Source organism: Haemaphysalis longicornis, unplaced genomic scaffold (assembly GCF_048455015.1).
Source record: "Haemaphysalis longicornis isolate Haplotype H1 unplaced genomic scaffold, Haemaphysalis longicornis Haplotype H1 scaffold_7, whole genome shotgun sequence".
Taxonomy (NCBI): domain Eukaryota; kingdom Metazoa; phylum Arthropoda; class Arachnida; order Ixodida; family Ixodidae; genus Haemaphysalis; species Haemaphysalis longicornis.
The window spans coordinates 129632519-129649508 of NW_027526422.1; the positions used below are offsets into that span (position 1 = coordinate 129632519).

General features: G+C 49.9%; 1 protein-coding gene across 1 annotated transcript in view; it reads right to left on the bottom strand.

The window, feature by feature from the left end:
• Positions 1 to 1034: 1034 nt before the first annotated feature.
• LOC144146972 (uncharacterized) overlaps positions 1035 to 16990 on the bottom strand; it is a 31457-nt gene continuing 15501 nt past the window's right edge. Inside the window, exons 4-5 of the mRNA XM_077678961.1 lie at positions 16727 to 16810; positions 1035 to 2370 (exon numbers count right to left, since the gene is read on the bottom strand). Of these exons, the coding sequence (XP_077535087.1) occupies positions 2240 to 2370; positions 16727 to 16810 (215 nt within the window). The 3' untranslated portion in view covers positions 1035 to 2239. The remainder of the gene's footprint in view (positions 2371 to 16726; positions 16811 to 16990) is intronic.

A 16990-nucleotide genomic window follows, 5' to 3' on the forward strand; every position in this document is an offset into this window, starting at 1 on the left:
TATGGTTTCAGCTGTTGCACTGGCCACGTGAAATGACCTTACACGCTCAAATAAATTAAGCCCGTGCTGTCAGAATTATATCAGCGAAGCACATCCAGCTTCTGGACCTTTTGTTCGGGTTTGGGTGCATGATTTACAATGACTGCATAAAACTATTAGGGCGTACAAGCGTAAGGAGTCCTCTACTAAGGGCTTCACTCCTATGTTCAGAATATTAAAAAGTTTTATTTTCTCTCTCACTGATGAAGGGAGTGACGAGAGAATGGTCGAGCTATCTGTGCCTTATGTGCACTTCTTTCCCAGTCACGAGACGTTCTTTTCTTAGCAGCTGTGGAAGAGCCAGTGGCTTGGCTGTGTGACACCATTATTCACATTGCATGTGATCTCCCCTCCACGTTCGCTTCAAGCACCGTCCGCCTGTCTATGCCGCGGCAGTGTGATATATACAACGAGCATACAGCAACGACGCAGCGGGAGTCAACCCAATAGACACGGGCTGAAACGTTCGCAAAGTGACCTATGGTTACATGCGGAATGAGGCTTTTGTAGGTCATGGTGGCAGCAAGGTCCTGTCCTGTTATGTGCGTGCAACGGGTCCACGCATAGGTGTTCTTTGTGGCTAACTAAACAGGTATGTTCTATTTCATTTACTTCGCATAGTCCACTCGCTAACTGTACTCGAAAGTAGGAATGCGATAATTCTAGTAGCGTAAAACACCGAAAAAAATTCCGCTACATTTCTTTGCGCATTCTGTTCAAAGGTGTCTTCATGGTGGTAGACTGGCCGACTATCTGACTTTTTTTGCTTGGGCTAGCGGACCTTGAATCATGCTTACGCTAAAATAGAGCCGGCAGGGTTGCGACGCTAAAGAAGTGGCAATTAAGGTCGATGCCCCCCCCCCCCCCCTCTAAAGTCATCGTTTCACGTAGAGCCAACAGTACGGTACTGGGTAGAAAATTGGTGTTAGCCATCAAAGTAATCTTTGGAACCTACTACCAGAAACAAAAGGCACAATAAAGCCGCAACATCCGTAAATTGTGCATTTTATTGCTTAAAACTTGGTTACAAAGGTTGCGAAGCAAAAGATGAAGGCAAGAAATGTAGATAACAATAAACACTGGCGAGCTACCTACCAACGAGAAAAATCTCACCAGAGGGATAACAAAGCGTGCATTATTAGATAGAAAGTAGCTTGCCAAATTACAATTATTGGGAAGGTAATTTTGTGGTGCGGAACCTGGATGTTCGCATTGAAGTGACATATTGGTTTAAAAAATTCTTGAAACGGAGATTGTTCTTTACAGATCTATAATGTAGAAACATGTGGCTTTACAGTTGTGTTACATTATGGGAAACGGGGCAAGCGTTTGACTCTTACTTCCCTGTCTTGCGGCTCAATGTCTCGCGTGTTGGGGTTTCCACTGAATATTTTTCTCATTTAAATTTTTCGCGTTGCCGATGGCCAGCAGCAGCCAATGGCTGCATGCTTGAGATATGCAGGGTGCTGCTCTTTAATGCGGGTTTTTACTCGTGAAAGGTCAATAAAATGAAAAATGGTAATACAGCGAAGCATTTGGACTAAATCTTAACAATCATGGTGAAGGGCGGCACACATACATTGTTAAAACCCATGCAGCAGGTAGAGTAATATGCAACAAAACTAACAAAATGTGTTATTTTTGTATTGCGTGCGGACTGCAGAAAAAAACTTTAAGTACAAGCCAACATTGCTATACTCTGATAAAATTTCTTCTAAGGTGCGGCACTTATTTGATCTGACATGATCTGACACTTGATCTAATTATAGAAAACGCCGCCGCCGACATGGTTTTGTGATTTTTTGCAAGCAATACCAAATATAAAAATAACATTCCTGGGCAATCTCATGACCATTGAAATACATATCTGGATCCAGAATTTTCTTTAGTAAACAATCGTGAGGAGTTTTGTTAAAAACCGGGTAGCGCCCTGAATTGGTCATTATATATAATCTGCTGTGTCTGCAACTCTGGTTAGGCTTTTCTTCGCCGTAGTGCAGGTCTTGCAAAATATCTGGCCAGGGAACTGTTGAGGTTAATGTACGCAGTAATGAACGGAAATATCGGTATTAAAATATACTTGGCAATAATAAAAGCAATGCTAAGCAGTGCGCGTGGATAAACAAAGCTCATGCCCTGGGCCTCTGGAATCCGCAGTGCGCTGTGTGCGGAATAAAGGCGACCCAGAAAATTCCCAGGTTCATCCGGTTTTCCGGCACTCCTTCTCGTCCAAGGTGTCGTAGGACCTTCCTGGGCAAACGAGCTTGTAACCGTCTGTGCATTTTTTAACCTGGGCGGTCGTTGCGTTTTCGTATACCCATAGGCGGCATCCTGAATGAACATAAAATGAAGTTACTATCAATTGTCGTTGCATTGCACTGTTGATATTGTAGTTGCGGGAAGGACATTGTTTTCTTGTTAAAGCGGTTCGCCCAGTACGTACCAAGAGTAAGTCATTACACACACACACACACACACACACAAACACACACACACACATATATATATAATATATATATATATATATATATATATATATATATATTTATATATATATATATATTGTACTGGAGATAGCAGTCCCCGACACGGCGACATACCTTGCGGTTAGTGTGCGCCAATCTCCCCTGTACAACCGACGGGGTATGTACCGGAGCAAGGACTACTATGGGCCGCATGATGATGGCAGGCGCAAGGTGCGGCGCGAGAGAAGAGGCACGGTCAGCATCGCGTTGCTCGCTCTAAGAGAACGCACCGAGACATCGGTCTGCGCTGCCTTACCCGTCTCTGGTCTCTGCCTCTTTCCAAGCGTCTTGCCGGTCCCCAGCTATAATCCCCCTTACAGTGTGATGGAGGTGCAGTTCCCATTTGCCTTTCCAGCCTGGAACTACGGAGCAAGCGCATAATTCGACCAGGATTACAAGAAATCCATCGTGAAATGGCGCCTCCGCAGCATGAACCCATGATGTGCTCCGGATCTCTTCCTGCCAAGTTCTCCGGCGCCGACGATCATGACGCCGAAGACTGGCTGTCTGCCTACAACCGCTGGGATATATATATATATATATATATATATATATATATATATATATATATATATATATATATATATATATACAAAGTAAGAAACCTCAGTAACAGCAACAGCGGAGGGTTTAATTAGACATACACGCTAAAGCGGTGGCGCAGAGGTAGAGCATCCGCCTCGCGTGCAGAAGACCGTGGCTTGTGGAACTGGTAAAACAAAATCTGCGCAATTATTAAACAGGGGTGTTAAACAAGAGCTCTTCGCTAGACTTATTCGCACCCCACCAAAAACCGTCGCTCAGTTTGTGACTGAGGCTTTCATGACCAAGAGGACACTGGACATGCGTTAGCCGCTATATGATCGACCACTCAACGCGCTTTGGCGCGAACCCCATGAACGCCCCGGGATTCACCACGGAAGAATTACGGAAAACAATCCGCGCGATCGTTCGCGAAGAACTGAAGAGACGTTGAACTTCTCAGAAGTTCAACACGCACTGGGAACTTCTATGCCATCGGAAGCACCCGGTGAGCTGCAAGCCATGGCATACGCCGAAGCTGTTCGTCGACCCCGCCCTTCTCCAACCCGCCGCTAAGAGGCGCCGCCGTACCAGCGCTTACTGTCGCCTCCCGCACCACCGTAGTCAGAAACCAAACGCCGGGAAGACGGACGTATGATGAGCTTCGGATAGTCGTCCTCTATGCTACCACTTTGGAAAGGCCGACCACATCTGTCGTCGCTGCTCATACAGGAGACTCAGACTGCGTGGTTCCTCCGTCGACGCACCTCGCCCACTCCCTGTCCAACGACCGCGTGAGATCGACAAGTATCTATCTCAAACCAGCCGTGACTCAGCCCGTTTGAACCGCTTGCCGCGGCCCTACGCATGCCAGTCGCATACCCATGGCCCAGCCCACGTGGGGAAAACTAAAATCAGCAACTTCTGCAGGAAAAGTTGCACAACGGCAGAAAAACGCAAACCCTCCAACGACGCAGGGACGCTCCGAACACCCTTATTCACGATATGCCCTCAGCTCGACGACCCGATCTGACCTTGGCGTTACTCCCGAACACGCCGACAGCCACACGGAGCGACGGGTACCCGGCATGACGAAGACAACGACGACGCATAGTTGCTGAACGCATGCACGGACAAGCCGAGATGCGATGCCCCGAACCAACCTGAACTCGAAGAAGGCGGCCTTTGAAGACCAGTTGTCCATCGATGGCTTTGATCTAGCCGCCCTCATAGACACGGTGGCCCACAACTCAGCAATGAATGGATCACTCGCGTCTAAACCGAAGAAAGTTGCGACCAGATGAAACAGTCCACACATATGCACAGCAGGTGGCGATCTTGTAACGGCAAGTAGAACGGGCACAATGCGTGTGACTATAGACGGCACGACGTACACTACTGCGTTCATTATTTTGCCTACCTGTTCCTGCTAAGTAATTCTTAGAATGGACTTTCTGACGAACAACGGTGCAATAATTGATCTACAGACCAAGTAGATAACTTTTCCTCCAATAACTTCATGACGCAGGATCCAAACCACGAACAACGTGCTGCTGTAAGAATCGCCGATGATTGTCACCCTGCCACCCCGCGCAAGCCTGATGATCACCTTCTACAGCGAAGATGCTGATCCTGACGTCGACGCTATCGTACAGTGTGACCAAACGTTGCTTCTCCACCACGGTGTCTCTGTTTCGAGAGGCATTGCGCACTTTAGGCAACGCTAATCCTACGTTTGGTCACTAATTTAACCAAGGTGTTCAAGTATTTAAGCAAGGACGCTACAACTGCGTTCCCCGACGAAACGCAAGAAGCAAGTGATGTGACCGCGCTTGCCGAGTTTGAACACGCACCCTAAGACACCTTTAGGCTTCCGCATTCCTTCGACGTGAAGGCGGCGCTACCGCAAGAAAAACAAAATAAATTATTGGCTTTGCTGCGTCGCAACAGCGAGTGTTGTTCGTCGAACTCAAAATTCTGTCGGACACCTATAATTCACATGAACTAAATAAACCGGTGTTCAACTTTACCTTGTCAGCATATGACATCCATCGGTTGGGTACTCTTTTCAAGAACCTCTAATTTCCTCTTACTTAGGGTAGCTTGCGGACATCGTGATAGGATTATTCGGCGAAGTGGGTGTTTTTTGCGTTGACAAAAGCGCGAGACGATCAAGCTCTTATAATGTAACATTTGCTTGAATCGACCTTCGGATGCTTGGTCTAGCTCCGATCGACTGCTTTCTGGCCTGTTTTCCAGGCAGGAAGCCTCGCGACCTTGCGAAACATTATGGCAGTCTCCATCAATTGGATACATATCATGCTTGATACTACTGTACCTAACGATTAGATGCCGGAACTTTCGGCAAAATGCTTATATTTTTCCTGAGTCCGTATCGAGCGTATTTAATATATAAGCTCCAACTAACGAAAATGAAACGCTTTACGCCATATGTTATTGTGCTTTTAGGTGCCCATTTTGAGTTTTGGGCCTATATGATCTTTTTTGCACTTACATATGCCTTTTTAGGGTTGTATATCACTTTTTGGCATTTTTCGCACCCATGTTCCGTCAAAACTCTTCTCGTTTCAAATGCCCGAAACTTGGAGTTTGTCTCACACTGTTTGGAAAGATAATCCACACGCCGTACCAGCGGAGCTGCATCGGAACTGTTTCCGCGAAAACCTCTCGCACTGTGTTGACCACCCCATTCGCAACAATCCGCCCAGCTTTCCTTCCTTTATTAAGGATACCAGTAATGTTATCTGAGACATCACAGAAATTGAAATTCCTGGTACCTGACTACAGTCACCCTCAATGTTGCGTCACTGTACACTGACATCCCTCATGAGCAGTCGTCATGTGACAAACCTATCAACTCTTCTACTCATCAAATTTTTCTTAGACTCGTTATTGAAGTTAACAATTTTGAGTTGGACGACGTCTATTGCGTGCACGTCAGCGGAACGTCAATGGGAACTCGAACAGGAACCAACTACGCCAATATCTGTATGGCTCGCCTCGAATCAAACTTTCTTGATACCCAAAAGTTAAAGCCACTGAACTACAAAAAATATAACGACAATGTATTCATGGTCTGGCAGCACGGTGACGCGGCGCTTCTCACCTTCATCGAGGCATATAACGTAGCAGATCCTAGTATTTCCCTTTTTCATACCTACTCGAAACACAGTCCCAACTTTCTGGACGTTACCGTTACTAGTTCCTACGGAAGGCTTTAAAATAAACTCCACAGAAAACCGACAGACCCGCCGCAGCATTTGCATTTTCAAATAAGCTACGTCAAGCACTGCAAGACCAAAATTTCTCATTGTAAATCACACCATCTTAGAAGAATTCATACAACCCAAGCCGATTTTGACTCAAACTGTCGAGAACTTAATACGGCCCTCATAAAATCAAAAATACCCGGGACAAGTTATCGACGACGCTATTATGCGAGCCAACCAATTAGACCGTTGCGGAATCTTTAAGCAAAATCTCCGAACGTTATTCCTTAAACTAAACTAGTGTTAACCCTCTCAGCCTCCGCTCCAAGAGTATCCACCGTGCTAAGAAAACATCACAAAATCCTAATTCAAAGCGAACGTCTAAAAAGTATATTTCATAAACTACCACGCCTTGTCTACCGACGCAATAAGAATTTTGCGAATTTTTTACTAACACTGGTATCAATCGAAAGCAAACCACTTGTTGCATTCTCTGTAATAGTCCTCGCTGTAAATTATGCCATCAAATGATCACCACGCCGCGTGCCACCAGCATGGCTGCAGACTACTACGTAAATACAAATGGTAACATTGACTGTGACTCCGCTACTGTCGTTTACCTTCTGGAGTGCACTATTTGTAGGCAACAATATATTGAATAAACTGAAACGCCCTGTCGAATGCAGGTAAATAATTACCCCTCGCATACAAAATGTTGTCCTTATTTGCCTTCTTCGAGACCTTTCAGCAATCCTGGTCATGCATTTGAACGTCTTAACGCAAGAATTTACCAATATGCATATAAAACCCACCACGACCCTCAGATTGGGAGATCTTATATGATTTATAAATTGAGGTCGGCGACGCTTGGCATCAATGAAAGTTTCGAAAAACTAACGAGCTTTTCCCTCAATTAAAATTCGCTACCTTACTATTTTTATCACGTCGCTCATTAACTATACTCATGCGTTTTCCATCAGAATTCGCACATACTCTATCCCACCACAAAACTGTCTCACTCCTTCAGTCCCATTCCAGCACTGTCACCAAGTGCAGCGACTTTATTAGACTTATCCGGATAGACAGTGCAATTTCCTTTTGGGAAGGTGGCTGCGTTCCAAGCACTACTTTTCAACCTTCATTTATTCCGGATTTGAGCAACGTACCTATTTTTCTATATTTTTCCCACCCGCCAACGGAGCGCACACAAATTGCGAACTTCCTTTATTTCCTATTTGCGCTCTTCCTTTATTTAATTTATGTATACGTTCACACCTGACTCCCGTTCCACTTATTACCCCTTTCTGTACACTTCTTTTCGAAACCATATTCCTCCGATCTGTATGCGCACTTCCCTGGCGCCTTCAGGTGCAGCCCACATGCATTGTTTCCCTTCATCTGGTTCAATGATTAGCTCATACTGCAATGCTCTTTGGTGCACCGCATGTTCTCCCCATCCATCGAGAGCACACACAAATTGTAGTCGTCCTTTATGCCTGTATCTATCCGTCCGAAGCCATCTCCCCATCCTCTGAATACCATATTGTGTACATTTCTCTTCTGTTTGAAATCATAACGTCCCGAGCTGGACGCATGCCTTTGCGGTGGCTGAACTTGCAACACATACCCTGTTTGTAGCCATATCGTCATGTAATCTTGAGAGCTGCTTTTTTAAATCAACTTTCTGTTTTTCGCTTCTTGCTTGTTTTCTTGTTGTCCCAGGGGCATAGCCTGACTGTATGCATACTCTCCCTTTTCCAAACATCTTTCCCTTCTTCTGATAGCTTTCCGAAAAGTGTTCCAAATATTTATGGCAATAATATTCTCACGAAGACAAAAATAACACAATGCTTGAAAGAAAAGTTTTTTAGAGCGAACTTTGGCTCCCGTAATAACTAAAAAAAAAAAACAGGCCGCGAAGCAGCAGTCAAAAAAGTGACCTGCGCATGCGGGTGTCAGCGAATATAATTCCGTGGGGTCTGCTCTGCGGACATTTTTCTTTTGGCACGGGCTTTTCCAGAACCGTCGAATTACATGGAGAACACTGTAGATAAAAGAACACTGTTCTAGACTATGCCGTTAGGGCTAAACAATCTCCCTATCAAATGAGATAATCCGTGCTACATAAGGCAGAAAGAATGGAGCAAGCTCTTTGGTCGGGATAAATATAACGCAGCCCGGCGCAGCCGGGTGGTAGAGGCAAAAGTGTAAATAAACAAATCGAGTGCATGGTTTGCAGCATTACCGCCCCCCCCCCCCATCCCTCTTTAAGGTAGCATCGACCCGTTGCTAAAATGAAACGACACTCTGAACAAACCAAAAGTGAAGTCCCTCATTTTACGTGAATGGTTTTAGGCGAACCGCGTGGATTACTTCGAGCCGCGTGCGTCGTCATGATTTTCCACAATCTCCCTCGGGGATCACCTCGTAGGTATGTTGGCGAACACATTGTAGGATCCAGTAGGGTCCAAAATACCGTCGCAGAAGCTTCTCCCTGAGTCCACGTCGTCCGATGGGAGTCCAAACACACGATCCCCTGGGCATACTCGGCGTCTCGGCGTCGGAGCTCGTAGCGTCCGGCATCCACAAGCTGCTGGTCCGTTGTGCGAACTCGAGCGAACTGGCGGGCCTCCTCGGAACGCTGAAGGTATCCTTGGACGTCGGCGTTCAAGTTATTGTCTTCTGCGTGCAGAGGCATAGCGTTAAGCATTGTAGTCGGCCATCTTCCGCAGACAAGCTCCAACAGTTTCATCTGTGTTTTTACTGCATAGCCACGTTGTACGCAAACGTGACATCTAAAACAACGTCGTCCCAAGTCTTATGTTCAACGTCCACGTACCTAGACAGCATATCCGCGATCGTCTTGTTCAGACGTTCCGTTAGTCCATTCGTTTGGAGGTGGTACAGCGTCGTTATTAGGTGATCCGTGTTGCTGTAGCGTTAGATTATTGCACAAGCTCCTCAGTGAAGGCCGTTCCAGTGTCCGTGATTAGAACGTTTGGGGCTCTATGTCGCGATACAATTTTGGGCCGAATTCTCTAAAATAACGGGGCGTCGCTTTCAAACGACGTGGTAGCGCCATGCGAATGCATGTGCTCTGGGGTTGGGGTCGTCGCTTTGAGTGCAGATGAGGCACCAGATAAGCCAAGAAAAGCACTGTAGGAAGAGGCGCAAAGCAACAAGCAAAATGGCGCTTTTCTTGGCTTATCTGGTGCCTCATCTGCACTCAAAGCGACGACCCCAACCCCAGAACACATGCATTTGCATGGCGCTACCGCGTAATTTAAAAGCGACGCTCCTTTTTTAGAGAATTGGGCCCTTGGTTTATAAATTACCCCGAGACTTCTCGTGCAGTCCCCCTCGAAGAGCGGCGTCTCTGCGTAGCATGTCATGCAGTCTGTCGCTACGACAATCCACTTGTTCTCAGGTCGTGACGTGGGGAACCTAGCCCTAATGGCCATTTGAATCTGTTGGGAGGGCCTTGATGGGACGGCGATCAGCTGCTGAAGCTCGGCTGGTCTCGTTGTCGGCGTTTTTCTTCGCTGGAAGTAGCCAGTAGCGACCGCTCCGGATGTAGTGGGCGACGTCGGATGCAAGGCAGGGCAGTAGCACTTCGCCTTGATTTTTTAAATAGTGCGAGCTGTGCCGAGATGTGAAAAAGACCGGTTGCCGTGGCACGCTTCGAAAATGTTGTCACGAAGGTACGCAGGAATGACTAGAAAAAAATTTCTTCTCGTTACGGGGCCGAAATTCTTCTATACAAGGACGGGCATTTTTCGGCTGAATTCTGGTAAATTCCGTTTGAACACCCCAAACACGGCGACGTTGCATCCTTCCAGACAGTCCATCATGTTGCGTAAGTCGGGGCCGGCACGCTTCTTTACGGCTAGGTCGCTTTCTGTCACGACTCCGAAGAACACGCTGTCTTAATCGGAGTCTAGTGCTGATGGGTCGACGTGGGCGCGGGGCTGGCTGCCGGCGTCGGAATGTTTCCTGCCGGATTTATAGAAGATTGCAACGTGGAACTCTTGCACACGCAAGCTGCACCACACAAAACAGCCAGAGTGGTTCTCCAAATTGGCGAGCCAACACACCGCATGCTGGTACGTTACAACATTGAATGGTCTACCATACACGTATGGGGGAAATTTCCAAATGGCACAAATATTGCGAAGCACTCATTCTCAGAGGTTGAGTAGTTTTTCCCCTGCTTCGACAGACGACGCCAGCAAAGGCGATTATTTTTTGCAACAGCTTTGCTTTAGGACGAGGAAGACACCCAAGCCTCTATCACTGGCGTCGGTGTGCATTTCCGTTTCGGCGTTTTTGACAAAATGAACGAGCACGAGCGGGTTTTGCAGGCGTTGTTACAGCTCGCAGGATACTTTTTCTCGGGCGTTTTTCTAGCTTAAAGGGGTTCTATCTTGTGTCAAGTGCGTGAGTGGCCCGAGAATTCGTGCTACGTTTGCGACGCAGCGCCGGTAGGGTGCGCACAGCTCGATACATCTTCGGACGTCCTTCTGGTCTTTAGGTCTTGGTACGTTTCCTATGGCTGACGTTTTCGCCGTGTCAGGCAGGACTCCCACGGCGTTGACGACGGGACCCAGAAACTTGAGTTCCTCGTACGCGAAGCGGCACTTTTGAAGTTTCAGCGGACGCCTGACGAACGGATAGCCTTGAGTATAAACTCAAACCGTGCAAGGCGTTCGTGAACGTTCGGGCGAATACCACTGCGTAGTCGAGATACACGACAGAGGTGTGTCACTTCAAGGCAGCTAGCACGGTTCCCGTGACTCTTTGATATGTTGCTGGTCCCGTACATAGCCCGAACGGCATTACTTTGAACTCGTAAAAGCCGTCCGGGGATATAAATGCAGTCTTCTCTCAGTATCTCTCGTCGACTGCTATTTGCCAGTAGCCTGGCTTCAGATCCATCGATGAGAAGTACTTCGCGTGGCAGAGGTGGTCGAGGGCGTCGTCGATTCATAGCAGGGAGTATACCTCCTTATTCGTGATTTTGTTCCGATGCTGGTAGTAAACGAAAAACCATAATATGGTGTCTTTTTTTTCACTAGTACGACCGGCACAACCCTGGGGATTTTCGATTTGTGTCATATCGTCGCTGAGTATTTCTTCCACTTGTGTCCGGATGGCTTGCCGCTCGTGGGAGGACATGCGATACGGGGACTGTCGGGTAGGTCGGGCTCTATCTTCGGTTGTTATTCGGTCCTTCGCTAGTATAGGTGCCTGAAATGCCCCTATAATCCAAATGATTATCCTCACGATTATCCTACAATGCTAATATTATAGCTGCATTCCGATCATGCCTATTCTAATGGGTTCATGAAGGACAGAGAAAGAAAAGTTATCCTAAATAAACATTTCTCGAAATAAAGTGTAAAACAAACTTATTCTCTCATCAAATGCAGCGACACTGCTTCAGTAATTTTATATACATTTGTCGCGACCGGCGCAGTGACAAGCAGCCATGACAGCGTTTGGGCTCGAACTGATTTTTATTCCTCCAGCACGAGCGCACGTGAGCGTGCGCCTCGTGGTTCCGCCTTCGTCGTCGTCGTCGCCTCGGCGCGGTAGACACGCGCCGCTACAGGGCTCCCCCCCGTAGAGCCGGAGGCCGTTGTTGAAGACCACGTGACAGTTTTCGACGGTTGATGGTGCAAAGTTCTGGGCATGGTTGTAGAGACGGGGAAGGTCTGATTGGGTCGAAGAGAGGCGAGGTATGCAGGCTTTACGCGGTCAGCGGCGACGACGTCTTGGCGGCCGTTGATGTCGAGGGTGAAAGTCTTGGGATGCCGCTCGATGACGCGGTATAGGCCATCGAAAGCGGGAGTGAGGGGTCGACGGGCAGCGTCGTGGCGCACGAACACGTGAGTGCAGGAAGAAAGGTCCTGGCTCACGAAGACGGAGTGGTCGCTGCGTTGTCGAGGAAGGACAGGCCGGATTTGCTCGAAAAGGCGACGAAGGTCAGCCACGTAACCGGGGTCCGAAGGACCATCGGCAGGCGGAGGGGTGAGGAGGTCGCCCGGGAGACGAAGAGGGCAGCCATACACCAGCTCGGCAGATGTGCAATGCAGGTCTGCCTTAAAAGCCGAGCGTAGTCCGAGCAAGACGAGGGGAAGGTCGTCGGCCCAGTGTTCCCTTGGCTCGTAGGTGGTGAGAGCTGCCTTGAGTTGGCGGTGTAAACGCTCCACCATCCCGTTGGCAGACGGATGGTAGGAGGTGGTGTGTATGTGGCGTACTCCCAAGATGGCAGCGAGAGCGTTGAACAGGGCTGATTGAAATTGACGCCCGCGATCAGTGGTGACAACAGCGGGGCAGCCGAAACGGGACACCCAACCACCAACAAATGCTTTGGCGACTGTTTCCGCCGTAATATCAGGTATCGGGATTGCCTCTGGCCAGCGCGTGAAGCGGTCGACGCACGTCAACAAGTAGGTGGCGCATCGCGACGGTGGTAGGGGGCCGACCAGGTCAATGTGCACGTGCGCGAAACGGCTGTCCGGTGGATGGAATGGCGAGGCAGGAGTGACGGTGTGCCTGGTTACTTTGACACGTTGGCACTGGAGGCAGGTGCGTGCCCACCGGCGGACATCTGCATTCATGGAGGGCCAGAACCACCGAGCTGTGACGAGGTGTTGAGTTGCTCGGATGCCGGGGTGACTCTTGCCGTGCAGGGTGTCGAAAACGGCTCGACGAAACGCCGGTGGAACGTAAGGTCGGGAGACGCCGGTTGATGTCTCGCATGTGATTGTGCCTTCGGTAAACGGCAACGGCACATCTGTGAAAGTCAGCGTTGAGGTGTCAGAGCGGCGTTGCTGGAGCTCAGGGTCTTGTTGCTGTGCAGAAGCAAGCTCTTCCATGCAAATCGGTTAGGGTGAAGTCGAAAGGGCTTCGACGCGAGACAGCGCGTCAGCAGCAGTGTTGATCGGGCCGCTGACATGGCGGAGATCGACAGTAAACTCCGAGACGAAGGAGAGGTGACGGATCTCACGCGACGAATACGAGCTGTGGTTGCGCTGGAAGGCGAACGTCAGGGGCTTGTGATCCGTAAGGACGTAGAAGTCCCTGCCTTCCAGGAAATGCCGGAAATGTTTGATGGCAAGGTAGACAGCCAGTAGCTCGCGCCCGAAAGTGCTGTACCTTGTCTCAGCAGGTTTCAGCCTCTGGGAGTAGAAACCAAGTGGCTGCCAACCGGAGACGAACTGCTCAACCACAGCACCGACAGCCACGCTGGAGGCGTCGGTTATAAGACGAAGTTGAGCATCAGGAACGGGGTGTATAAGCATGGCAGCGTCGGAGAGGGCCTTCTTCGCAGCAGAAAAGGCGGACGCTGCTTGCTCGCTCCACTCGAAGTACTCTGCAGGGCCTGTCTTGGTGGCCAGCAGATCAGTGAGGGGCTGGACTAGTTCGGCACAGTTGGGAATGAACCGCCGATAGAAGTTCAGCAGGCCCAAGAACTCTCTAAGCTTCTTAATTGAGGCGGGCTGTGGAAAGTCCTGGATGGCCTTCACCTTGCTGTCGAGAGGTCTGATGCCCTGTGGAGTGACCAAGTGGCCCAGGAACTCGATGGTCTGCACGCCGAAGACACACTTTTTGGGGTTGATGACGAAGCCATATTCGTCAAGCCGAGTGAAAAGGGCTCGCAAGTGCACTTCGTGCTCGGATGGTGATGAGCTTGCGATCAAGAGGTCGTCGAGGTAGGCAAAGACAAAGTCTAAACCGCGGGTAACCTCGTCGATAGCACGTTGAAAGGTCTGGGCGGCGTTACGCAGGCCGAAGGGCATGCGGACATATTCGAAGAGACCAAATGGTGTAATGATGGCAGTCTTCGGTATGTCTGCTGGCTCCACAGGTATCTGGTGATAAGCTTTGACCAAGTCCACCTTGCTGAATATCTTGCAGCCTGCCAGATTCGCGGTGAAGTCCTGCAAATGAGGGAGCGGGTACCGGTCCGGCACGGTGATCGCATTGAGGGCACGGTAGTCACCGCATGGCCTCCAGTCACCGGGGTCCTTTTTGGGTACCATATGCAGGGCTGACGCGTAGTTGCTCGAGGATGGACGGACAATTCCCAGTTCCAGCATGTGCTCGAACTCTCGACGAGCAATGGCATAACGCGATCCGGCGAGACGACGCGCTCGAGCGAAGACAGGGGGTCCCTTCGTGACGATGTGGTGGGTGATGGTGTGCTTCACCGGGGACTCTCCCGTGTGGGGTCTTGTGATCGCGGGAAAATCTGCAAGTATCTTCTCGTACACGGAAGATGGCACAAAGGCTCGAAGTCCGGTCGCCGTGGTAGAGGAGAGAATACCATGTACTGAAAGGCTCGTCGTCATGTCCACGAGGCGTCGAGAGTGCACGTCCACGGCCATGTTGTAGAAAGCCAGGAAATCAGCACCGAGAATGGGCTGCTTGATGTCAGCAATTGTGAAAAGCCACCGGAAAGTGCGACGTAGGCCAAAATTGACTGTGAGCGACCGCTGGCCGTAGGTGTTGATCGGCGAGTTGTTGACGGCGATTAACGGGGAGGTCATTTCTCGGTGTCGTCGGTCTAGCGAAGAGGCCGGTATGACGCTGACCTCTGCTCCCGTATCGACCAAGAAGCGGTGGCCGGCAACCTTCTCGGTGACGTAGAAGAGGCGGCTGACTGCATGACCGGGTTCACTTGCCGCCGCCAGTGTCCGGTCTCCTAGTTTCCCGTCCATGAGCAAGGCTGGCTGCACTTGCGGGCGGCAGTGCCGAAGGTACGGTGATACCAACAGACGCCCGAAGGGCCAGGCTCACCGCGTGTTGCGGAGGAGCCATGTTGAGAACGGGACGGGGATGGGGAGTACCGTCGGTCGCGGGATGCACGTCGGCGTCGGTGCAAGAGGGGTGCGAGGGATGACAGCTGATGGCTGAGTTCATCAATGCGGCTCTCAAGTCGACCAAGCCTGGAGTCGTCCCTTAAGGTGGAGGGCGTATCGACGACTGCGGCGATGCTTGGGGACCGGGAATAGTCCGCGATGCGGTCAGCCAGTTCCGCGAGTTGGTCGAGTGGCATGTCAGCGGCTGCCGCAAGTACCAATACCATGTTCTGGGGGAGGCGTTGAAGGAAGAGCTCCCGAAGAAGTGGATTATTGAGGTCCTGGCCATGATCGCCCAATAGCTGCCGCATGCGATGTAGCAACTGCGAGGGTCGCCTGTCACCGAGCTCCTCGGTGTTCAGAAGCTGCTGCAGCCTGCTGCGCTCCGACTCCGACTTGCGTTGGATGATCGCTGCCTTTAGGTGGTCGTACGGCGCTTCAGTATGTGGGGCGTCGAGGATGTCGGCTAGCTCGTCCGCGATGCTGCCTGGCAAGGAGGTCACGACGCTGTTATATTTCGTCTCCTGGCTGGTGATGCGATGCAGACGGAAGCGCGCTTCTACTTGCGTGAACCATGTCCCCGGGTTCCGAGTCCAAAACGGGGGTAGAGTAGCGCTGTGCACAGCCGCGGTTGTAGCGTGAGCAGGCGGAGCTGCTTCGTGGGCGGGCGTAGCTGCGCCGGGTTGTAGTTGGCCCCCAGAATCCGGTGAAGCCGAAGGGGCCGACATGGCGCGGTCAGAAGAGGCGAGTTCGGTCCACGTCACCAAATCATGTCGCGACCGGCGCAGTGACAACCAGCCATGACAGCGTTTGGGCTCGAACTGATTTTTATTCCTCCAGCACGAGCGCACGTGAGCGTGCGCCTCGTGGTTCCGCCTTCGTCGTCGTCGTCGCCTCGGCGCGGTAGACACGCGCCGCTACACATTGATAAATAACCCAGCTTTTCGTTCAGACCGCAGCGTTTCCCCTGAACCAAGGCGGCATATACTCACGGCGACCACTGGAGATAGTGCCAAGAGCTACTGCCTCATAATTAGTCTACGCCTACCAGGTACAGCGTATGCTGTGAGCAAAAATATGTACGGCAACATTAGCAAAGCAATATTGCATAAACGTATGGCGTTGTGATGCTTTTGGTGGTGTGCACGGATTCCTACGAACTGCGCTCCCGATCTTTCGGCGGTAAAGGTATCAATCTAAGAGATTTGTTTTCCAGAGCAAAAATTTACCTTAATGAGATAAAGAGTAGAAATCCGCATACTTTCATTTCAAGCCACCAAGAGCAGCTTGTCAATGAAATTTTACAAACGAAGGGCATTCATTACCCTGCGAATAAAATCACCCAGAATGCCACGTCTCTCCGGTGAGGGGAGAACGGTAGCGTGGACCGGAACACACAGGCTAAAGGTATAAGAAAACCCTGGAGCGCCAACGAATAGACCTGACGGCAATAAATAACGTTTCGGGGATAGAAAGCCAGGAAGAGACCCCTTCAAAAGACTTCTCCAACACCCCTGTCTTTCCAGCCATAAATTATTCTTACCAAATAAGTCGCTCTCGTACCGTACAACAAAGCAGATGCCATAGTCAGCATACCGAACCTGGACAATGTAGCTACGGCTAGCATCTGTAAAGAAGAACGTAGACAAAATTATTAGTGCGTGCATATTGATTTTATACAGATTACCAGCAACGCGGAGAACAAATCAGACACGGCGAAGTGCTGCCTTGTCAACCATATGAAGCTGCTCTTTAAACATTTTCTCCGCCATTGTGGCTGCCCGCGTTCTTTATAGGGGCCCGAATT